The sequence below is a fragment of the Pithys albifrons genome, chromosome 5, assembly GCF_047495875.1.
Source record: "Pithys albifrons albifrons isolate INPA30051 chromosome 5, PitAlb_v1, whole genome shotgun sequence".
NCBI classification, from domain to species: domain Eukaryota; kingdom Metazoa; phylum Chordata; class Aves; order Passeriformes; family Thamnophilidae; genus Pithys; species Pithys albifrons.
Window position 1 is genome coordinate 4,026,810 of NC_092462.1, and position 24,956 is coordinate 4,051,765.

Consider the following 24,956-nt stretch of genomic DNA (forward strand, 5'->3'; position numbering starts at 1 on the left):
CAGGTTTCTCAGCAGGAAGATTGACCTCTGCATTGGAAGACCTCTCTGTGGTTGCATTTCAGAGCCTTTCCACTGGTGTTTGACAAGCTGGGTGAAATCCATCAGTAAGTAACAGGATTTTGATAAAAATAAGGTTGTATGTAGTGGGGAGTTATTGAATAAGTGAATTTACAGTTCAGTTTAATCAAACCTGTGACTAACAGTAGTTGAGGATTAACAGATTATTGACTCCAGATCCTGCAGAGACTGCACAACTTGGTTAATTCTGACCATTCCATGTGACCAGAGAAGTCAATTTTAATCCTGTCTATTTAGCATGAAATAAATACTATAACAATACAGCACAAAATCTTTTGGGCAGTGTTGCTCAGAAGATGAGAGGGAAAGGAGCAGTGCAGACCAAGAAGGAAAGGAACTTAATGTCCCATATGGCCTGTTTTTCTGTCTTTATTAACTGGTTATGGCAACACCAGAATTGTTGGGCTCTTCAGATAAGCTGTTTAAAGCTCGTGGGAAGTGCCTGTTTTTATCAGCATTAATTGCTTCCAGTGGGACTAAGCATTAGTAAAGGTAAATCTTCACATCATCAGGGAATAATTATTAGAACAAAGCGCAAAGGAAAGAGAAGTAGGATGAAAATTGTTCTTCTTATTATTAATCTTGTAGTAGCTAATGAGGAAATATTTTTCCCCATTTTTCTGTTAGCAATCATGTTTACAAATGTGGGTGGACTGTACTGTGTCCAGGCTTTGAGGAAGAATAAAGAATAGAGGAAAACACTGCTGTAAAGAACCAGAAAAACAGAACAGTTTTATGAGAAACTTCAGCAATTATTCTTTTACTGGAATCATTAAATCTTTCTGTAATTAAGTGAAAAGCTTTTAACATTCATATACTCATCTCTGTAGGAATTCCTTGAATATTTTCTTTAGTATGCAGAGCTGTAGCTCAAGTTGGCCAATGCTAAGAGACCATCCTTGGTTTGTTTTTCCTTGGGGACTTCTACACCACAGAGACTTCTTCTTTTGACCTTTACATTTTCTTCTGAGGACAAGGGGTTGGAGTCTGCAGGATGACCAGAAACACCCACCCTGGCTCTGGAGGAAACTACACTGCTGTTGAGCACCAGGAGAAGTCAAACATCTGGGGATCATTTGAAACTGTAGCTGCTCACGGGCTATGGAAGACATGAAAGGAGCAGTTAATGTTTCTGCTCTGGGTAAGGAATTGATCTTTATCACCACTTTCCCTAAACTGTATTAATAACAATCACCAGGGACAGGAGAAGTATAAATACTTTAAAGGCAGCAGGAGCTGCCCCAGGTCACGGAAGTAAAGGAGGAATTTGAGTCTGAGTTTTACTTGTTTTCTATCCAGAACCATGAACCTCTCTTGCTGGAAATACTTTTAAGTGTGACTGCAGCTTCTAAGGATGCATAAAAATAAATCAAGTTAACAACAAGAAGAAGAAACTAAAAAAGTCCCTCCTGTAAGACCTCAAAAAATTCTTTTTCCAGCAAAAAGAACAATAAATGCTTTGGCAAATGAAAATTCAGGTTCATGCTGTTAAATTCTTACTGGGAAAAGTATGAGGTGCTGCTTTTGCTGATGTAGTGGAACAATACAAGTACTAGTGAACATTGTAGGGGTTTCTCCAGCTGGAGCCCACACTAATGTGAGGAGCAAATTTGCCATCTCCACACTGTGCCCCACAGGTCTTTGTGTACCTTGGGGTTGTTGTCTCAGAAGAACTTTCCTTAACTTTGGGACTATAGTAATGCACAGATATAAGATATTCATGATGAAGGAGATTTTTTTAACTTTCCTTGACTACTTTTGTGGGACCATTTTCTGCACAGCTCTGGCAAGGCAGATTTCCAAAGCACCATACTGGAGTCTTGTTGCTGTTGGATATTAATGGATGTTACTTGTTGAGTCCCCCCTGATGCTCTGAGAGGGGACACTTGTGTGGATAATAAAGTAGTTTATTTCCTTGTTCACAGATATTTTTTTTTTGAGGAGTAGAACTACAAAAGCTTTGCTTCCCCTAGGACAGAAGCAAGCCCCACATTTCATACTTCATTCCTTCCAAATGGAGTATTTCTTTGCTGCACCTGGAAAGAATGCCATAATCCCAGCTGATAAAAGCTGGGTTTCAGTGAAGTCAGAGAGGAGCATGAACTCACCAAAGGAACAGACCACATACAAACCCAGCAGCACAAATTAAGGAGAGGTCCTTATCTGTCAGAGACTAATTGGCTGGGCCTACTGTTTTACATATCAGATCTCTCCCTGCTGTTCAGAGAATGCTGAGTGTGCCAGAATTATTTATCCTTATATGTTGCATCTGTTCACAGGCTGAGCTGCTTCCTGTCCACCCCTCCATCTGGAAGCATCTCCAGTGACTTAAGAAGGGTGTGTATCCATCTTACACTGCAGTGAACAGTGCTCACTGGACACCACACTCACTCCTCTGTATTGGGTCACATGTGGGGAAGGGCTCTGGCAAGTGCTGTGTTATTATGGAAGGCAGCTGAATGACTGCACACTGTGGAAGTTGAAGCAATTCTATGTAATGCATGATGATCAGTGTGACTTCCAAATGTTCACATGTAATGCATGTCAGGCTTCAGTTGGGCACCAAAACAAACCCCTCAAGGTTGCAGCCTGCGCTTTAGAGGAGCCACATGTTGTAACCTCAGAACCTCAAAATACCAGCTGGTTTCTGTGCATGATCAGAGCAGTGGAAGCTGTGCCATGTGCTTCCCTTTATTTCCTGGAGTCTGGCTGCACTAACAGTCACCTGTGCACTTCTGCCAAATGCAGGCAGTGTTTGATCCACGTTCAGACCCATGAATTTTCTGTACTTGTTTTTCCTCATGGCATGTCTCATTCTGACATAATTTTTGTACAGGCTATAACAAAAATATGTAAATAAGGAGTGACCTTTCCTGAAATTTGTCTGTGGTGGCTCTTACTTTCAGGTACCAGATGAGATCAAGCTCCATTGTCCTCTCATACTGGAAGACAATTTTTTGTGAAACATTTAAAATCAAAATGCTCTGGACACAGAAAAGCAGCAGGATGACACCTTCCTAGGCAGAGGAGCAGCAGGGATCAGCCAGGACACTGTGCCTTTGTCAGCAGAACGTCTCAGGAGCCCAGGTACTCTCATTGCAGATTGCCATGTCCCACACATTTCCTGTCCTGGTTTATTTGTCCTTCTGCCATTCTTACCCACTGCTGGTGCATTCTTTAGCATACAAAGTGTTAATTATTTTTAGTTATTGGACTGTAGATATAAGTTACCATAGTAAACCAAGCCTGAGCCATTCAGGAACTGCTTTCCTGTGTCTCCTGGCTCACCTTTTCCTTCCCCAGAGGCACTGGAAAGAGAGGTAGGTCTAAGACAAGGGTAGCAGCCTAACTGTTGAACACTGCTCTGCTTGAATTCATGAGTTATAGAACAGTCCAGTCAAGGAAGAGTTCCATAAATACCATTAAATATTAAAAGGACAGTGGGAAAGCCTGGCTGAACCACTTAGGTATTTCCAGTTGGATTTCTTGGAATTCCTCCCTGGCAATTGAAGTTATTGTATGAGAAATATGCCCTTGGGCCCTGAAGTTTTACATTCTATCAAAATGGGTTAACTGTTACTTTGCTGAGGAATGCAATATTTCTTACAAAGTTTATATGAAAGGTTTGGATTTGGTTTTTCTTTCTGCACCTGCTGAATGTTACAATCTGTTCTGAAGCAAATCAGCTTCCTGGGAGCTTTACAATTATTCAGGTTAGTTTCATGGAAGTTGTGTAGGAATATTGGCATCAGATAAATAGACAACAATACTGAAACAAGGCATTTGAATATTACATGTGGAAACAAAACATTTCATATGCTGAAATGAAATGGTATGTGTGGAATTTTATTTAATAGAACATGGATGTGATTTTAGGTGAAGGTGTCCAACAGGGTGAAGCAAATCCTTGAAATAGTTTTTTATTTTACTACTTTGCTTATAGTGTGGTTGGCATAAACTGCTGCTGTTGGTTTAATAACAAGGGTGGGAAGAGACCAAGTACAGGGAGATTAATTTAAAAAGTAGCTCAGGAAAATGAAACAAGAGAGCAACTTCAAGGTGTCTGGCATTTATTTCACTGTAACAGAAGTATTGCACATGGATTCATAAAACACAACTGTGGGGTTTCCTTTAAAGTTCCATGGTTTGCTCTTTCTGTTAAAACCTGTGGTAGGTCAGAATTAATGCTGGCAATTTGCTTTGCTGATGACCTCAAAATATTTTAAAACTCATTTTAAACCCAAGTAGATGCCTTTTTAAAAAAGTGCTGGAGGCTCTTCCAGCAGCTCAAGATGACATAAAAAATGACCCCAAATTATCTGTCTACCTTTGTTTTAAAAACTGCAGCAAAACATATTTAGTGTTCAGGGATTAAACATGATATGGAGATAATCTTTTACAAACATCTGAGTGTTATAGGTGAGACTGAGGTTATGAAAGAATGCAGTGATTGGAAGCATGTAACAAATTTAATCAAGGAAAGGAAGAAACATGGCAATCCCTGTAAGTAGGTAAGATGGCCCAGTGCAGAATAATTTGCAGAGAATTCTGTGAACCAGCTGTGATTTCTGAAGTATTTTCCTAAAATAAGAACAGAATCTCAGACAGTAGCAGTACAGGAACAAGCTGGGAGGATTTCTGCCTCATGATGGGCATAAGGGTGGAATTTCCATCCCATCCTCCCCAGCCAATGTTCACTTGTGTCTCACAGACAGAGCAAAGCAGGGACTAAACTGCATCAAAGGCCTTTTTGTGAAAATATGGACAAAGCTATAAACTAACCTTGTGTTAACCTATCCAAGAACAGAGGACAAGAATTCTGAATGCCAAAATATAGAGAGATGTGTGAAAGGGAAAACTTATACAAAAGTAGGCAGGCTGAATAAAACTATTTATCTTTAAGCCACACAAGTCATGGTAATTAAATTAGGTCAGGCTGGCTATAAAGCTACAAAAAGCAGGCTGTAACTAATTTAGAAAGAGAGAGAAGACCTGAAAAGAAAACAGATTGACAGCCCCCTATTATTTTTTATCTAATCAAGACAACAAAACTTAAGAAAGAAGGGGGGAGGAAGAGGAAAAGAAAAATCTCATGTTGATTTATCAAGATTTTCTCTCAAACCATTAGGACAGACAAAAGCACAGCTTTGATGTGGGAAGGTTTTCACATTGTTATTAGTGCTAACCAAGGGCTACATGCATACAGATTTTACCCCTGAGAAAAGCAGAATAACTGAATACCTTAAAGTTCAGAGACTGTTGGAATCCACAGCACAGAGTGACAGGATCAGATCTTTAACATTCCAGTATCATTTCACTGAATCTTTCTGAGCATTCCCATCATCTGCTGTGTGCAGAGAAATCTTAAACACCTGTGAAAAGAGCACAGTTAAGGCTTTCATTTAAAACCATTTCTTCCTAAATCCCACCTGCCCGTATGTATTAAACAACCCTTTTTGAAACTGGTTTCAAATACTTGCATGTAATTTTTATGTGTCAGGTTGTGTAGGGTGTGAGAACTGCCATTCTTGGAAGTTAGTTCAGATTAGGACTTTATTTGGAGGTGGGAATCCAGTTTCATCAAACAGGGTTTAAAATAGTGTTTTACTTGATTTCTATAATAGTTTTCATTCTCCAAATGATCAGAAAAATTAGCATTCTAAGGCTGTCTGGAGGGTGAAGAGGAGTGTGTGAACAAAAAGGGGGAAGGGCCCAGACAAAAAGCTGGGTTTCTGTTGGTGTTTAATAGCAAACAACCCTTTCCCACCCTGCTTCTCTTTTATGCCTATTCTGGTTTTAAGGAACTTGTAAAGCTTTTCCAGCAGCAGATGACGCTCAGCCACTGCATTCATCTGAAATAAGATACGAACTTTGCCCTGCAAAGGAAACATTTGAGGTCTCAACACAATCAAAGGGTTGCAAATTCTCTGTGAAAATGGAAATTCCCTCCCAGTTCTACCAATAGGTCGCTGAGGGTGAAGTTTTGACCCCAGTGAAGTCAATGGAACCTTCACTTTCTTTCATGAGGGCAGAGCCCTCAACCCTCACCCATCTCGCACTTGGACAATGAGGTGTGGTTAGGAAGGGAGAAACTGTTTCCTTGTGGAATGCCACGGGGTAACACCTTTTCCAGACAGGGAGAGAGAGACCTGGAGAGATGATGAGAGAACATACACAAAACTGCAGAAAGCAGGGAGGGGCACAGCAACATTCGGCATTTCCCCATCCTGCAGGAAAACATTGTGTAGAGAATGAAAGCAGGGCTGGGTTGTCCTGGTCAGAGCTGAACTGGCACCAGGAAGCAGGTTTGTTTCTGTTGGAGACAAGACAAAGCCCTCACCCTTCAGCTTGAAGAACACTCAGAGGTCCTTGTCAAGTTTAATTCAGAATTTAACAAAGAAGTTGCAAAACTAATGAACAGACCCTCAGAGCACTGGCCCAAACACAAGCTGCCTTACTTGAGGGTCTGAAGTAATCTTTTTGTCTGCCTGAGTGAATCCAGTCCAGCTCTGAGCATCTGTCTCTGAGATGGGCTGAGGCACTGCTGCCAGCTGCAGAGTCCTGCTAGAAATCACAACCTGGACCATAATACAGAACCAGATTTTTAAAGACAAACCACACAGCCCAGTCTGATCTCCCAGGATTTCAGCAGAGCAACTGACTGTTCTGTGCTGTGTTCACATGTAGCCAGTGAAATGAGGGATTGAATTAAACTCCCTGAGTTTTGACAGATTTGCTTTCACTTCATTTTTATTGCTCACAGGTAAAAGGAGACCTGCCAGCTTCCTATAGATGCTGGATATACTGGATTTGGTTCATAACATCTTATGCCAGGGGAAATTTAAGCTGGATATCAGAAAAAAAATTCTTTCCAGAGAGAGTAATCAGGCACTGGAACGGGCTGCCCAGAGAGGGGGTGGATTCCCCATCCCTGGAGGTTTTGAAACTGAGATTGGATGTGGCACTGAGTGCCGTGATCTGGGGTAAAGGGACTGGAGTTGGACCAAGGGTTGGACTTGATGATCTCAGAGGGCTTTTCCAACCCAATCCATTCTATAATTCTATGTTTCACTGTGTTTCTTTGAAAAGACCTCTCCTATTTAACCAAAAGCTGTAGTTTCTATTTTTTTTTCTGTTTTATGCTTTGAGATAAACCGGAGGTGGCACAGAGCAGTGGAAGAGCAGCAGCCTTTAGAAGCACTCTCCAAAGTTAAGAGTTTGTGAAGGACTCTCCAAACATGTGCATGAGCAGTGCTACATCCCCCTTCCAGCCGCCTGGGTGAAAGGAGCGTCCTTTAATCTAAACCATGTTCCTGGGGATTTCTTAATGGAGTTAATTCTTCATTTTCTTTTTATATTTTGCCAGTGAGACACTGCCCAGTGGTCATTACCTCTGAGTCCTTTCCACTGACTGTTTCTTTTAGTCCTGGCACGGTGCTGTACGTTTTCATTGCATGGGGATCTCCTCAAACAAAGGAAAATTATGAAACTGTCAGATCAGATTTCATATATTGCTCTTGGCACTGCACTCACTAGACCTGGTACACAGTGAGTTTTGAAAGCCTCTGATCTTTTATAACCACTTCCAGTCTTAGACATACATTTAAAAGTTCCTCATCTGCAGTCACAGGGAACCATGACTGTTAAAGCTGAGGTAATTTGGATATATTTTCTTTCTGTAAAGATATATTGAGTGATCCATTGCACCCATAAATCATTTCAAATGCTTCATTATTCTTTCTGCTGTGTTTCCTATTGTTGTAGTAATACTGAATTTATTTCTTTCACTTATATTTTTTTCCTGTTAGGGATATATAATGCTTTAGAACTTAAAATCAAGGCTGGGAGGGAACACTGACAGCAGGCTCCTCGTAGGTCTTAGGATACCGTAAAATAGAGACATCAAGGGCACAACATCTCTGCTCTCCTGCCCAGCTGCTGTGTCAGTGTGAAAGCCCCGTGATCCTGCATTAGCTCCTCAGTTACCTACCCCCCTGGGGCTCTTCACTGTTGTGTTCCTCCTCAGTTCAGGGAGATCAGCCCAGCTGGAGACACCTTGACCTTCTGAGGCTTAAGTAGAAGAGAAAGATCCCTGGGCAGAAAATCCTTTCTGTGTATTTGTGCAGTGCTTCTCTAGGCCAGTTCAAAGGGACACACAGAGGATTCTCAGGGCTCAAAGCATGAGCCATGACAGCTACAGTCTGAATCCAATGAAAATGCTGAACTTACCAGAGAACAGAGCAGACAGCAATTCCTTGTTATCTCTGGGGTTGTAACTCAGCAGCTGCTTCAGAGATCAATCACACGTGACTTCTCCAGGAAAGAGGTTTTGTGGCACAGCTGGCAGAGATGGCAGGTTATTCAGGTGTCTGTTCTGACTGCAAACAGAACAACATCATGCTGTATTTAATGCCTGTGTTACTGCATCCTCATCTGCCTTTCCTTCACTGCAAACTTTCTAAATCCCTCAAAAACTTCTGATTGCACTTTTCCTACCTATACAATTCAGGGACAAGTCAGAGTAGAATATCTGTGTACCTTGTGACAAATACAGTGCTTTTGATTGTGGCTGCCACCCATTTCTTGGTAGCCTTTTCATCCTGACTAGAAGATTAGTAACTTCTTTGAAGTATTGGTTTTGTGTTTTCTATTTTTCAATTCCTTTCCATTTTTCTTGTTCATGTAGCCTTTTCTTAGCTCAGATGCAAGGCCTTCCTTGTCTACATACCAAGTGCTGGTCTCCTACCCCATGTTTCTTTTGACTGATCCTGTTACCAGTTCCATAGCCTGGTATTGCACAACACCACTGTGCTTCAGTGAGAGTAAATCAGTGTTTAGTCTTAGAAGTTAAAGAGTTTCTTCAACCCAACAATATGCCAAGAGTGTGGCTGGGTTGAGCTGAGACATTGTATATTGGCAATAAATAATTCCCAAGTCCCCAGGGAATAAATCCTCATGGGTTCTTCTCTTGAGAAGAGACTCTGATAGGCTCTTTCTTATTTTAGAGAAATTCCAAATTTAGCTCAGCCGTTTTTCCTGCACTGAAAGACGTGTAACCTCTCGGAGAGAAGACATGAAAACATTTTCCTTTAATGAGCTTTGTGGATATTATTGTCTATACTGGCCTTAACAACAGGCATAGAGGACATTGCCTAGAGAAACTCTGCAATTAATTAGTTTTATCTTTCTTACAAAGCACAAAACCCAAAGTCTGACTGCTGTGCCCATCCAGTGTTCTCTCAAAAGAAAACTCTTTAGCCAGACCATTCCCTTCCCTCACAACAAAGCCAAACAAAGAGAAGTCATGCATTAACTTCTCAAAGAAGAAAGTCTATAATTTAACTAAGAAGTGGTTTAGAACTAGGAAATGTGATACAGTTTGCTTTTGGAAGTAAAAAAAATCAGAGCACCAAAGAAAGGGCAGTGCTCAGAAACACAGCAAGTTTCTCTGTGAGCATAATGTGGAGGAAAGCATTAATTAATTAATTAAAAGGACGTTGTTTAGGGGAGGATTCAGGTGTTTACCAGACCCCTAAGCTTCACTGTAAGAGGTGTGGGCAGAGAATCTGTGGTTTGCTCAGTGGTTCACTTCGCTACCAGGCACTTAGGGAAGCTGCTACACAGCCCCAAGTTCAGGATGGAGATTATTACACCACTTAACCTCATCCTCAGGGCAGGCCTCCCAGCCCATTAACTCTCATTTGCTTTCCTCCCGCTCTCAAAAGCCCTTAAGATGATCTGAAAAAATAAAAGGGCCTGTTTTGCTTCAAATCCTTAGCGGGGCTGGAGCTTTGATCTCATAACCTTGAACAACGCAGGGCAGCACAGGAGCAGTGCGGCATCACTGTGGGTTACAGTGTCAAAGTCTTTCAGGAATGTTTCTCTCCCTTACCAACACAGATCTTGGCAGCTGAAGGAGGTGGCTGATAGCTCCGCATTCCGACTTGACTGGCGGGGGGAGGTGAGGAGGAGAGAGGGGTTTCTTCCTGGTGCTGGACACACTTTTTTTTCTGCGGCTGCTGAGGGGGAGCCACCGCTTTGCTGGGCTGGTGGAAGCATCTTGGGGGGAGCTCCTTTGGCTCGGCCGTGCCCTGAGCTGCCCTTCAGAGGGAGAGCAGGCACTGTCACCTGGACTCGCTAGAGACTCCCTGGGGGCCAACACCACCTGCAAAGGAGGTGCTAAACCATACCTGCCCCTCCCACCGCTCCGGATAAATGGCAAGAAAAAGGAGCCTTTACACTGCCCACGGGAAAGGTTTCAGCCATCCCACGTGAGTTTTCCAGAACCATCCCCTCCCCCCAATCCCGTCTTTATCTCCCCGGAAAACTTAATTAGTTTAATCAGTTTGAAAGTTTTGGTTATGGTGTTGCTGTTTGTTTTGGTTTCATAGTTAAGAACTGTTATCCTTTTCTATACATTTTCTGATTAAAATCTTTTAAAGGTTGTGGTGGTGGTTGGGAAGAAGCCTTCTTCCTAATCCCGATAGACATCTTAGTTTTCTTCTAAACTAAGACAAAATTGACACCTAACGTGATGCTTGAGCAAAGACGGGAAACAGTTCTTGTGTCATCATGTGTGTATTGAGTTTAGGGTCCATGCAGACCATATTGTACAATATATTTGATTTTTGTTGGTACAGAATCATGCCAAAAGGCCTGGTGGGCTTAATTCATCTTAGCACATTGATTAGTAAAACTCAGGCCCTCACATCTTCCTCCTTCTCCATGGAAAGCCCCCTGTGCCTGAGAAGACACTCCCTGACACTTGAGTCCCTGTGCAGGATATGACTTACAGGATCAGGTGGCATTCCTTAGGTACCATTCTGTGTACTGGGGGCTGTCCAAGCCCTTCACTGCTGGGGCTTTAGTTATCCTTTCAAATACATGCCTAGAGGAGCGAGGCAGCGCCTTGGAATGGGAACGCAGCAATCCTTGGGGAGCCCACAGGAAATGTCCTCGAGGAGCCCAGGGGGGAGGTCCTGGGGGGGGAGTAGGTTCTCCCTGGCAGCAGCAGGTGGAGCTCACTCACCCCGAGCTGCGGGACACGGCGAGGAACACCCGGCCCATCCCCTGCTGGGCACTGCTCAGCACTGGCATCTTCCAGCCCTTTTGTTGGGATACCCCCGAGCCGCCCCGAGGGTGTTCCCGGTGCCTCCGCTGTGCCCGCAGCGCTGACCGGCATCACTCCACGCAGCCCAACAAACCTGTACTGGGATAACAGAATATTCCATTATTAGGATCAATCCAGCCAACAGACAAGCTGCATTACATGGCTTCGATTCAGGTGAGGCTGGCAATCGCTGTTACCACCTAAAATCTGTTGGTGGTACAGTGAGATCGAAGGACCTGCCCCACCACAGCAAACTTGCCCATTTTGGGCAGAGAATTCCCCAAACCCACCTCACCTGTGCTTAACCAACAAACCTTTCCAGGGGTCAGCTCGAGCTGCTGGAGCCAAACAGGGTTTCCAGTGGGAATACAGTGGAGTAACATCTGCACCTGCTGATGGAGACAAAACGGGGCTCGTTCCAGGCAGTTGTAGACCCTGCGGTTTGGGGGTCCGGAACAGCCCCCCAGCCCTGCCCGTGCCGGGCACACGGAGCGCGGCCCCGGCTGGCAGGGCTGGGCCCGGCTCTGCGGGGCAGGGGCTGAGAGCGCGGGGCGAGCCTGACCTGGGTGGGTCCTGCAGCCCCGACACAGCCCGGGGAGGCTCCCGGGGAGGCTCCGAACCGTCCCTGGCGCTGCTTTAGCTCTGCAATCCCCGCGGCTACTCCCGAGCCGGGCAGGGCCCCTTCGGCGCGGTCCCGGGGCAGGAGGCGGGTCGGGAGCCGGGATGTGCCTTCCCGGGCGGTTCGCGGCCGGTGCCGCTCCAGGGCTGTGCCCGCAGTGCCGGGCGGGGCAGACGGTGCGGGGCAGCCCCGGCACCGCAGGTGGGTTCCAGCCTTTATTCGGTACCTGCGAGGGACGACCCCAGAACCGACAAAGAGCCGCGACCACCCCCGGGACCGGACAGAGAGCAGCGGTAGGGCCGTGACGGGAGTACGGACGGGACCGGGGAAGGACCGCGGGACTCGGACATCTCCAGCCCCGGAGCGCGGCTTCTCCTCTCCGAGACAACGAGACCGGGACGGGGCTCTGAAGGGTCAGGAAAGGCCAAGCAGGGCTCGGCGCTCTGCAGGGTCAGGAAGCGATGGATCCGGGACAGCGATTCTGGCTGAGCCCTGGGACGGGACCCGCGGGGGCAGCGGGACCAGCCGGTCCTTCCCACCTTCTCCAAACGCCTGCGAGAACCGCCCCGGGCGCGGCGCCGCGGGGAAAAGCGGGACGAGGGCGGGGCGGGGCGGGCACAGGTGTGCGGAACAGAGAGCGCATGCGCGGGGCTGGGCCCAGCGGGGCGGGTCCAGGACAGGTGAGTGGGCACAGAGCGCATGCGCGGGGCGGGGCCGCACAGGTGTGCGGGGTCAGGGAGCGCCGCTCGGGGCGGGGCCGAGGGTATTTGAGCCCCGGGAAACGCCCCCGCCCCATTTGCTCGCTCAGTGCGCGCTCGGGGCCGCAGGTGAGGCTCGGGGGCCTCGCTTCTCGTCTCTATTCCCTTTTATTTCTCTGTATTTCTTTTTCCTTTCTCTTTCTCTATACTTCTTATTTCTCCCCTCCCTTCCTCCCCTCCCCTACCCCCCACACCCACCCCCCCCAAACCCCCCCCTCCCTCTCCCCCCTAGCCCTCCCCTCCCTCCCCCCCAAACTCGCTCTTCGCCCCCCCCGTCCCTGACTCCTTGGGCACCCCAACCCAGCCCGACCTCCTTCGGCCCAGCCCTTCCTGCACCTGTCCGTGCCCCTGCCCGGCCTCCCCCTCCTGCCCCAACCCACCCGGCTCTGCCCTTCCTTCCTGCCCTGTCCCTCCCCACTAACCCCACACAACCTTCAACTGTTCCTTCTCTGCTCCTTCACCCTCCGTGCCCCGCCAGCCCCTCAGCCCGGCCTCCCTCTGCCCCCTGTCCCCCTGCACACCCCGACCCTTATCCTTGTGCTTCTCCTTTTCTTCCACCCTACCTGCTCCTCCTCACCTGGTGCCCCTTCATCTCCCTGCCTGCTCCTTACGCATCCTTCTACCTGCCTCCCACAGCCTTCTGTCTCGCTCATACGCTTTTCTCCTTCATATCATCTGTTCCCTACACTCTTCTCTCCACTATATTCCTCTATTCTCTATCCCCCTGTCCCCGTGTCTCTGTCCCCGCAGCCGCGGGTTGGGGGCGCCGGTTTAATAAAGCCCCGTGGGCCGGACCCGGCGCCCCCCCCCCGAGCCCCCCCACGGGGTCGATCCCGCTCGGCGGGTCCCCCCTTGCAGTTCACAAGCACCGCCCGACACCGCCGGGGCTCCGGCCCGTCCCGACATCACTCTTGGGGCTCCGCGGGAGGGAGCGGGCCGGGGGCACAGCCTGCGAGTTTGGGCTCCCAGATAGACCGGCGGGTCTGTCTGTGGGCCCAAACCCAGGGGCCGTTTGGGCCGGGTCGGGGGGAGGCGGGTGGGGATGGGATGAGGGTCCCCTCCGGAGGAGGGGGCCCGGGGGGGGAGGGAGGGCCCCCTCCGGAGGGGGGGGGGGGGTCCTGGGGAGGGGTGGGGGTGGGTCCCCTCCGGAGGAGGGGCCCGGGGAGGGAGGGGGGCGGGTGGGGTGGAGGGGGGACTTCCCCCCTCCATACCCACCCTGTCCCCTCCTTCCCCGGGCTCCCTCCTCCGGACGGGGCCTGCTCCGGACCCCTCCCCGGGACCCCCTCCTCCGGACAGGGGCCCGGGGGTGGGGGAGGGAGGGGTAGCCCAGGGGGTCACGTCACTCTGGAGCGTGAAAAACAAACGTTTTACAACGAAACGCAGTGTTGCCCACCACTCGCGTCCCCCACCCTCCCCACCCGCGGGCCCCTCTCTGGTGGAGGGGGTCCCGGGGAGGGGGCCGGGGCAGGTCCCGTCCGGAGGATGGAGTCCGGGGAAGGAAGGGAGGGGGTGGGCATGGAGGGGGAAAGTCCCCCCTCCACCCCACCCGCCCCCCCTCCCTCCCCGGGCCCCTCCTCCGGAGGGGACCCGGCCCCACCCCTCCCCAGGGCCCCCCCCTCCGGAGGGGGCCCTCCCCCCCCACCCCGGGCCCCCTCCTCCGGAGGGGACCCTCATCCCCTCCCCACCCGCCTCCCCCCGACCCCCCGACTCGGCCCAAACGGCCCCTGGGTTTGGGCCCACAGACAGACCCGCCGGTCTATCTGGGAGCCCAAACTCGCAGGCTGTGTCCCCTGCCCGCTCCCTCCCGTGGAGCCCCAGGAGTGATGTCGGGACAGGCCGGAGCCCCGGCGGTGTCGGGCGGTGCTTGTGAACTGCAAAGGGGGACCCGCCGAGCGGGATCGACCCCGTGGGGGGCTCGGGGGGGGCGCCGGGTCCGGCCCTCGGGGCTTTATTAAACCGGCGCCCCCAAACCCCGCGGCTGCGGGGACACAGACACGGGGAGAGGGGACACAGGGGATGGGGGACAGAAGGGTGTAGTGGAGAGAATGCCGTGGGAAACAGAGGGGTATAGTGGAGAGAAGGGGCAGAAGAGAGAAGAGTATCGAAGAGAGAAGGCTCTAGGGGATAGATGGGTATAGGGCAGAGAAGGCTATAAGGAGAGAAAAGGGATATAGAAGAGAGAAGGCTATGGGGGAGAGAAGGGTGTAGAAGAAGAATATAGAGGAGAGAAGGCTATCGGGGAGAGAGTGGTATAGCGGAGAGAAAGGTATAGGACACTACGAGAAGGGTATAGGGAAGAGAAGGATATGGAGGACAGAGCGGTATGGAGGGGTCGGGGTGTGCAGGGATGCTGGGCAGGTGTAGGGGGACGCCGAGTGAGGAGAGGCAGGAGGGGTGGAGGAAGGAAAGGCAGAGGAGAATAGAGGGGAGGTTGGGCTGGGGAGAGGGGAAGGAGCGAGGGGGAAGCAAAGGCAGAATGGGGGGTTGAGGTGCGTAAGGGGGGACAGGGAGGCGAGGGAAGGAGAGGCTGGGGGGAAAGGAGAGGGGGTTGCGGGTGGGAAGGAAGGGGGAATAGAGGGAATAGAGAAGGGGAGCCCGAAGAGCCCGACCTCCTGCTGCCGCCCCGAGCGCGCACTGAGCGAGCAAATGGCGCCGGCGGTGCTTCCCGGGGCTGAAATCCCCTCGGTCCCGCCCCGCGCAGCCGCCCCGGGGCCCCGCTCACCTGTGCGGCCCCGCCCCGCTCACCTGTGCGGCCCCGCCCATGGCCCCGCCCGCCCCGCGGCCGCTCCTCCCGCGGGCGGCACCTTCGTGCGGGGCCGGACCCGGCGCGGGGCGGGGCCCGCCGGGGTCGGGGGGAGCCCGGGTGGAGGCCGCCTGCGCCCCCCGCGGGTGGGGTGGGGGTTCGGGGCCGGGTCCGGCACTGCAGCTCCGGCTGTGGGGCCGGGGACAGACACTGTCGCTGGCCAAATGAGCCTGGTTGGAGCACCAAAACACGGGATTTGGGGGTTACTTCAAGCCCCCAAAAACGCAGAACTTTCTCTCCGTCAGTCCAGATGTCTGAGTGACCCTGGTTTCAATTCCCCAAACACATGACTCAGTTAATCTCCATTTCTATACTTGGCCAAATTGAGCACTCAAAATGCAGCATTTGGTCTCCATTTCTGATCCCAAACACACAGGATGTGGCCTCAGGCCCCCAAAATGCAGGACTTGGTCTCCGTTTCTCAGCTCTAACACTGGCCACATAAGGCGCAGATGCTGTACAGGACTCAGTCTCTGCCTTAAGCCCCCAAAATGCAGCAATGAATCTCTCTTTGGGAGTCAAAACACTGGCTGAGTGATCCTGGTTTTGAGGCCCCAGAAAACAGGGGTTAGTCTCTGGGTTTGAGCCCCCAAAATGGAGCGCTTGGTCTCTGCCTTAAGCCCTGAAAACGCAGGACTTACTTGCTATTTCTAGGCCCCAAAACTGGCCATATGATCCTAGTTTCAGACTCCACACTGTGGGATTTAGCCTGTTTTTAAGCTCTGAGCCTGAATTTTGAGCACATAAAACACAGCACTCTTTGTGAGCCTCAAAATTGACCAAGTGAGTCTGGGTCTGTAGCCCCCAAACCACAGCAGGGGGTCTGTGCTGGTGAGCCCAGAATTGCAGGGCTCGGGGGGAGGTCGGAGCCCCCAAAGGCAGCGCTGGGGGTGTTTCTGGGAGCCCAGAATTGCAGGGCTCGGCCTGAGTTCGGAGCCCCCAAAGGCAGCGCTGGGGGTGTCTCTGGGAGCCCCAAACCCGCCCCGGGCGGGACTGACCCCGGGGCAGCTCCGCTCCAGCTGTTCGCTCCAGCCTGGCACGGGATGGGGAGGGGAACGGGAGATCAAACCCAGCCCGCGGGGTGGGACCGGAACGGTTCAGTGATGGCCACCGAGAGGAGTGTGACAATGTGGCGTTAATGCCAACACGCAATGCTGACGGCAGGGACAGGAGCAGCGATCGCTGCCCGAGCCCCGCGCTCGGAGCCCCCGCCCCGCCCGGCCCGGCAGAGCCGCCGGGCACGGAGAGCCCCGAGCGCCAAAGGCAGGGACAGACATCCCACAGCAGGAGGCAGGTCCCGGGCAGTCCCAAAGGATGCACATCCCTGTGGATCCATCCCAGCTCCGGTGACCTCTGTGCGGCCGCAGCCCCCACGGACCCTTCCCTGGGGGGACCCTGGCGGGGCGAGTGATGGCCACCCGCTGGTCCCCGCGTGTCGCGGGTTCCGCAGCGCCTCGGAGCGGTGCCAGGGGGTCCTCCAGGAACTGAGGGTGCTCCCGGGGCTTCCGGGACACACCCAGCCCCACGCCAGGCAGAACCCTCTGCCCAGGGCCGAGGACAGCAGAGCCAGCCCAGAGCACGGCCGGGAGCTCAGCAGCACCCGAGGCACTGCCTGCACCCCAACTGCCCAACAGGCACCAACAGGCCCCACCCTTCCATTCAAACCCCCTCCTTGCCCAGCCCAGCCCAGCCCAGCCCAGCTCAGCCCAGCCCAGCTCAGCCCAGTCCAGTTTGGGTCCTTCCCCATCAGCCAGAGTGGCCCCAGCTGTGGGGCTGCCCCAGATGCTGCTGCTCAGGGTCTGGGGAAAGGAGCTGCTGCCTCGATGGGGGGACATGGATGTGACTGTGGAGCATGGCTGTGATGGGGTGGCAGAGTGTGCCCTAAAAACACCTCTGCCTTCACCCCAGGGGAACATCTGGTCTAAAGGGGAACATATCTGGTCTAAAGGGGAACATATCTGGTCTCCAGAGGAGCAGGCAAGGAGGTGGGCAGACCTGGGGCTGGGGCTCCGTGCGGTGGTTGCATTTCCATCCCTCCAAGTCCACTCATCAAGCCTCTCCCCAGGCACATTGTTGAACTCCTTAGAGTCAATTAAGGTGCCTAAAGAAGTAGCAATTCCAACAGAACTGACACATAAGCCCCTGGAAGGGGCACCGGCACTTGAGTTCTTTCCTGGCTGTTTTCCAAGGAATGTGCTGCTATGTCTTGCAGTGCCACAGCTGCCCATTTTTAAGGGATGAAAACTAGTAGAACATGGACTTTCTGAAAATCAGAGACAATTTCAGGAAAATAGGGAAGGCTTCCTAAGTTTCTTTAGCTGCTGTAAGATTTGCCGCATTACCAGCAATGGAGAAAAGCCACAGCTCTTTCTTCCAACTGGGGGCTGTTCAGAGCACCAGGAGAAACTTGGCCTCTGCTCTGCACAGGGGTAAGGTTGTTGGAATACCTTTGTGCTCTTCTTCAAGTGAAGGCGTGGAATGGTGGGGCAAAGAGATACAAACAACGCTTCCCATGGGCACAGGGGATGCCACTGAGTTTGGATGGAGCCCTGTGGAGCTGTTGGGGGCTCACTGTGGTCACCAGGCCCTTGCAGAGCCACCCTGAAATGTGCTCTTGCCACAGTAAATACCACTGTCAGTGACTCCTTCAAGTCATCTTCATAACTAAAATAACAATAATACTCCAACACACAGAAGCACAGCGGGTTCATTTGCAGGAAACATCACCAAACTTTACTGAAAAAACTACATAAACCCCCAAAATCCCTGTGTGGCTGAAAATAGATGCATGTATTCTGTGGGGAAACTCCTGAAAACATGAATGTGTACCTGTTCAACTCCTCAGAGAGATGAACCAGCCAGCACTCCCTGGTGTTAACCCTGCCAGTATGTATAGCAGGGACAGCTCCCATCCTTTCCCCTGTTAAACGCTGTCCTCAAGCTCAATCCTAATTGTTGGTGTGCACTCCAAAGCAGGATGACAGCAGGACTCCTGAGGGTGAGGGATGACTGGGGCTGCAGGCCTGGGTGCCCCAAACTCAGGGCACTTGCACAGAAAAATGTGGGAGCACTTTTTATTTTCCTTTTAAGTTATTGTGTGTGATCTCTCAATCTCAGTATCACGATGCCAGAAGGATGTGCTTTGCCTGTTTGTCTCTGCTGTTCTATTTAATGTGTTCAGAATGACCTTCTGCCTCCATTAAATTACACATGATGTGGTTTCTCAGCAGGGCCATTTATGATCATTTGTCTTGGATTTTTAGGTACTGCTTTTCATTGTCCATCTCAGAAATTTTTGTATTTGCACTGAATAAAAAGTGACAGGAGGTGCTGGAGTGTGTTGTTAGACACACTAGGGATTCCTGATCCCAGCAATGTTGATTCATGCCCTGCAGGGCCCCCCGGGATGGAAAACTGCCCTGCAGTGGGGTCAGTCCCGCCCTGGGGAACGCTTACTCAGCATTTGGGAGAACCAAAGAAGTGTTTTGTTCCTGCAGCAGAACCAGTGGATGTTCTGAATGTTTGCCCAGGTGCCCAGCCCTGGCACACGTGAAGGGCAGGAAAGTCACTATAAGACACAATTTTGCTCTGCCTTTTCTCCTGCTTCTGCAGAACTTGTTGTGCAAAATGGTATTTATGACCAGTTGTGACTGACCCAGGTGGGGCTGGAGGGTTTGTGTTTGACAGACAGGGTGCCACAGCTGGGCACAGCTGGCAGTGGATGCCCAGCCCAGGGAGCTGCCCAGCCCTCTCTGTGAGGCTGGGACACCCCTGGAGTGGCCCATCAAACACACCCCACCCTGGCTCACCACGGGGTGTGCAGGGACAGAGCAGCCAGTGCTGCTGGGAAGGACCTGATTGATCTGCCAGCTTTGTGTGACCAAACCATGAACTTGAAGTATGAATTTGTTGAACCAAAATACACAACACTTCTCAAATCTATTTCTTAAATACTGATTTAATACCCTTTTTCTTGCTATTTCTTCAATACTGTCAGCAGGTGTGTGTCTGAATGCTTTTCCCTAATACTTGACCTTTACAAAACAAACTTTAAGGCCGTAATTGTAAATTTCTTTTGATGGTGGCTATAAAAGAAAGCAGCTCTTAATTAAGCTTAGTATTTAGCACAGTATTTTTAAGTCATAAAATGTAAGGATGTTTACTGTGAGTTATTCATCTGCATATACCTGTGCTCAAGAAAACAAATCCTATCCAAAGAGAATAAAATGGATTGTGTGAATAATATATAGACATTTTAGAAATTTTATCAAAAGCAATGCCAGTAATTCCTGATGCGCATCAGGACAAACAGGTATTTGGGAAGTCTTTCAGCTTTTTAAAAGGAATTGAAGAAATCTGCCTTTGTAATTAAAGGTAACTATGCTTGAAATATTAGGGTGAGATTTCATCTCTTTGGAGTCTCTAGTTGTGTCTCTGCCACAGCAGAGACACCTGGTTATCCCAGAAGAATGCCACAGCTTGTTTTGCAGTATGAAACACTTGTATCTCATGAGCATCCTCTGTGGGGGCCTGTGTTGCACTAAATGGCACTGAGCTGTGCTGTGTTGGTGCCTGTGTTGCAGTAAATGGCACTGAGCTGTGCTGTGTTGGTGCCTGTGTTGGTGCCTGTGTGGCAGTAATGGCACTGAGCTGTGCGTGTTGGTGCCTGTGTTGGAGTGAGTGGCACTGAGCTGTGCTGTGTTGGTGCCTGTGTTGCAGTGAGTGGCACTGAGCTGTGCTGTGCTGGTGCCTGTGCTGGTGCCTGTGTTGGTGCCTGTGTTGCAGTAATGGCACTGAGCTGTGCGTGTTGGTGCCTGTGTTGGTGCCTGTGTTGCAGTAATGGCACTGAGCTGTGCTGTGTTGGTGCCTGTGTTGCAGTAAATAGCACTGAGCTGTGCTGTGTTGGTGCCTGTGCTGGTGCCTGTGTGGCAGTAAATGGCACTGAGCTGTGCTGTGTTGGTGCCTGTGTTGCAGTAATGGCACTGAGCTGTGCTGTGTTGGTGCCTGTGCTGGTGCCTGTGTGGCAGTAAATGGCACTGAGCTGTGCTGTGTTGGTGCTCTGTTCCAGTGTGCTCTCCTGTACACAACACACAGTGGGCAGAGGCGCATCCGCATACACAACATGGGCTTGAACTGCAGTGCCCAGCTGGCTGATGTCTACAGGGCTTGTGAGACTGATGCTCTCATCAACTTCTTTGCCAAGTCAGGTAAAGTTTCCTTTATTACTTTGGGTGGAGGGAGGGGAAGGAGAAGGGGCTGGACTGAGTGCCTGGTGGAAAACTGTGTTTTGTAACTTGCTGCTCCAAGCCTGAGAACTCTTGAAGTATGAAAGTGAAAAGACAAATAATTATTATAAATAATTAAAAATAAGTAATGCTGTGCACAGGCAGTGCACAGAACTCTGCAGGCACAGCAGTGGCAATGGACATCCTACCATAATGCTGGGGTTGGGTTTTCTGTAGAGGAGGCTAAAACCAGCCAGCCCTCCAGTCAGTAAAATCAGAAGCTACAGCAGGTAACAGGTGCTCTGAGAGGATGTGTCCATCCCCAGTAACATGCTCTTTTCTCCTGTGCTGGCAGCTTTTGAAGCCATTCTGAGCCAGCCCCTGAAGACGGTCCGGGACATCCTGGTGAGCCAGACCGCTCACATGCTGGCCTGCTACAAGAAGAACTGTGCCAGCCCTGCCACCCTCAGCCAGGTAAAACCCACACTGCATCCTCCCCAGCCAGGCTCTGCCACGGGAGAACATCAGCAGGGAGAGAAAGGGACATCTCAGGCAGACCTCTCCTTTTCTTTCCAATATCATTAATGATGGTGGCACTCAGGGGTTGCACTTGCAGCACATAGAAGCCGTTGTTCAGAAGAAAAGGCAATGGCATTGAGGAAACTGATGCCCATATTCTCCCAAAGGTGCCTTTTGCTTCCTGCTGGAATTATGTGCTGATTCACAAAGCCTTCATTTTTGTTATGTCGTTAAAGGTGTTTGTGTATTCTAATTTTTGACAAGTAAGACTGACTGGTTTGTTTCCTTTTGCATTATTTACTCATGTCCGGGTGATCCAGCTTAACAGAAGACTCAGGTTTTTCCATCCCATGCAGTGCCACTGATAAACACAAGCCTGGAATTGTTTATTGTTAGTGAGGCCTGAATCTGTCAGAAACAAACCAGAGCCACTTACTGTGGGCCTTGATTTCCCTCCTTAACTGCTCAGAGGATTCCCCTTTAACTGATGCCCAGACATGAGCAGGGGTGACAAGGAGATGAAGCAGCCAAGACAATGGCTGTGGTTTCTGTGGCAAATGTGCTGTGTTGTGTTCTCAGCTGATCCTGCCTGAGACCATGAAGGTGCTCCCTGTGTACATGAACTGCCTGCTCAAGAGCTGCGTGCTGGGGGGCAGGCCCGAAATCCCCACGGACGAGAGAGCCTTCCAGCGCCAGCTGCTCATGGCCATGGGGGTGGCCGACACTCAGCTCTTCTTCTACCCCCTGCTGCTGCCCCTGGTGAGTCTGGGGCTGCCACAGCCCTGCGGGTTGGCTGGCTTCGGTTTCTAATGCCTCTGACCTGGAAAGGGGCCGCTGAGATGTGCTAAACCCCTCCCCAGTCCCTTCTCAGTGTGTGACTGGAGCTCCAGTCACCGCCTGTACAACTGCTGTGTCTCTGCCCCCAGCACAGCCTGGACCTGCAGAGCGACGCCGTCCCCGCCGCCATCCGCTGCTCCGAGGAGCGTCTGAGCGAGGGAGGGGCCTTCCTGCTGGCCAACGGGCTGAGCATGTTCCTGTGGCTGGGGGCCGGTGTGTGCCCAGAGCTCATCCAGGGGCTCTTCAACGTGCCCTCCTTCGCTCACATCAGCGCCCAGGCCGTGAGTAGGGGCAGGCCAAGGGATTCAGTGGGGCCAGGAGCTCATCAGGGAGACAGGGAGGAGTTTGTCATCAGAGACAGGTGGCCAACAGAAGGGGTTAAGACACCAGGAGTGCTTTAATTTACTTAAAACTACAGCAGCACAAACACTTCAGGACAGGAGCTTTCACAACATTTTTAAATCTTTGACTGTTGCACATGTTAGCAGTCCTGTTAACTGTGTTTTGCTAAAACTGGAACAAAACACTTTCCAACAGTTTCTCCTGGCAGTGAGTTCCCATGTAGAGAGCCATAGACTGAGAAATGGCTTTGGTAGGCGAGTCCTCAGGATGAGACATTCCTGTGAAGGAGGTGGCACTTCCCAGTTAGGAATGAAATCCACAGTTCCTCACACCACAACTACCAGCAGCCAGTCGTGTCTGTGTGAACTGGTCAGAGATGTGATGAAATGTAACAACCTGCCACACTTTCCTTCTGACAGACGTCCCTGCCTGACCTGGACAATCCATTCTCTAAGAAACTGAAGCATATCCTGGAGCAAATCCAGAGCCAAAGGCCCCACACTATGAAGGTAACTTGTTCCTGCCTGAATTCATTCCTCATACCTGTTCAAAAGAACACCACAGGCTTTGTCAAATCTTAGCAGTAGCTATAAAAGGGTTTTTATGTATCAGGAGTTTTTCTGCACATCCATCATGATTTGTAGGCTCGTGCATCTCAAATGTGCTTAATTCCTAATCAAAACTGACTTTTAAAGGTAGTCGAGTCTGAAAGGGAACCACTTTATTCTGCAACCCTTCAATCTCTCCTGTGCCCATAATCACAGCTACTGAAATGTGGAGGTGGATTAGTTTGGGGGTTTTCCCCACCTCAAGAGCATCCACTAAAGGACAGAGGAAAACTACTGCCATCCAGTGTGACTGTATCCTAAAACTGTCTCTCTCCTTTCAGCTGATTATTGTGAAGCAACGGGAGCAGCCAGAGATGCTTTTCCGACAGTTCCTGGTAGAAGACAAGGATATTTATGGAGGAGCTTCTTACGTGGATTTCCTCGTCTGCATTCACAAAGAGATTGGGCAGCTGCTCTCCTAAGGCAACAGTTAACACTTCTCAGCTCCTTTTTCCCTTGGCAGGAGGCACAGACAGCCACTGGTGCCTGAAGGCTGGCCCAGAGTTCCACCAGACCCAGGCCTTCTGCTGTGCTTTACTGACCTCTCCTGTGCTGCTCTTGTACAGTTTGATCTGACCCCTCCCCTCCCCAAGTACTGCACTTAGTAAGCTGTAGAATAGGAAGTTCTGCACTCAGGTATTCATCTTCTAGGACTTCTGACTCCTTCTCTACATCAGTTGCCAGATTTCAGACTGTCCATGCTTGAGAGTATGCATTTCTTAAAATACAATTTAGGAAAATCTTAGTTATTCCTTTTGCTGGTCATAAGCTGTACAAGAGCTGGCAAAGATGCTCAGAATCTGCACAGAAGAGGGAAAAATGCAAACCACTTCTTCTAAGTGAGGATGTACAGTTGAATCAGATTGGCAGTCAACACATAGTCCAGTTTGAAGGATTTCAGTCCTTCCTGGAACGTGAATCCCCTTTCCCTGGAAGGGACAAGTGTTACTTTGTACAGAACCAGAATTCTGGGGCCCCTCCTACAGCTGGGGTTGTCCAGGACACAGAAATGCCTCTGCTTTATAACTGGACTTGAGTAAGTGTAACAACAGTGGGGACCACAGGAAGAACAGCAATCAAACAATCCTGCCATGTTTGGCAGGTAATGCCACACTATTATGGTACAATTCCCTCCTCTTAGGGGCAGCAACGAGTTTCTCAGAGTGGCACAGGTTGGGTTTTATTTAGTGCATTTGATAACTGGAATATTCCCAATACAATGCAGAAAAATCTGTCCCTCAGACTGTCAGTGGCAGGTCAACTGTGAGACAGTTGGCACATTAACCAAAGGTCATTTATGGTGCTATGAAGCCTCTTGTTTAATACCAGTTCTATTACAGTGATCTCCTCTCCCATGGCTCACACATTCAGTGGTCACTGACTTGAAAAACAAGCCTCTGCTAGTACCAGTATTGAAGGCAGAATGGAGAGAGCCAGAGCCTTTGGAACAGCTGTTTACCTCAGATGCTTCATCAGTGTGTCTGTCTCTTCAGGACCAGTGTCTCTGTGGGGAGCTTGGAACTTTTCCAAACTTGAAAGGTGTTACTAAAAAAATAGTGTTTCAAAGAAAGCCAGAAAGAGTTAAAGGTAAGGCTAAGCCTCAGTAAAAAAAAAAGTGCCTTTAAATGTGTTAGTGTTGCTACTTAATATTAATTATTTAATATCCACGATTAGCAGTCAAAATGCCTAATTTTTTGGTTCAACAGCTTATCTATTCAGTCCTGTACTTGTCATTGACCAAGAGCCCTTAAAATAAGTGGCTGTATCACAAAAGGATGCTCAGCCTGAACTCAGCTGCCAAGACAAGCACTTTTTAGCTGCAGACATTACCCTGTAAAGATATTTGTTGCCATTCCATTTGTAAAATGACACCAGCAACTCTGTGTAAAGAAATCAGCCATTATTAAATATAATCATCCCGTGTGTGTTTGTTCTTTCACATACCAAGTTCCCCAAGTATTTATGGCTGTGCATCCAACACTGCAGGTCCTCTTGTCCTGCTCTGACTCCCAGGACAGCAGCTCCCCTGCCCCCAGCGCTGTCCCCGTGTGTCACTG

At 50.1% G+C, this 24,956-nt stretch overlaps 1 protein-coding gene across 1 annotated transcript; it reads left to right on the forward strand.

Annotated features, from left to right (window-relative positions):
- The first annotated feature begins 2,582 nt into the window (after positions 1-2,582).
- On the forward strand, positions 2,583-24,814 carry LOC139672180 (protein transport protein Sec24D-like). Its single transcript, XM_071555827.1, has 8 exons — positions 2,583-2,612; positions 3,100-3,165; positions 20,437-20,575; positions 20,949-21,067; positions 21,692-21,871; positions 22,039-22,230; positions 22,711-22,800; positions 23,181-24,814. The coding sequence occupies exons 1-8, from the start codon at positions 2,583-2,585 to the stop codon at positions 23,319-23,321; spliced, it is 957 nt and encodes a 318-aa protein (XP_071411928.1). The 3' UTR covers positions 23,322-24,814.
- Positions 24,815-24,956: the final 142 nt, after the last annotated feature.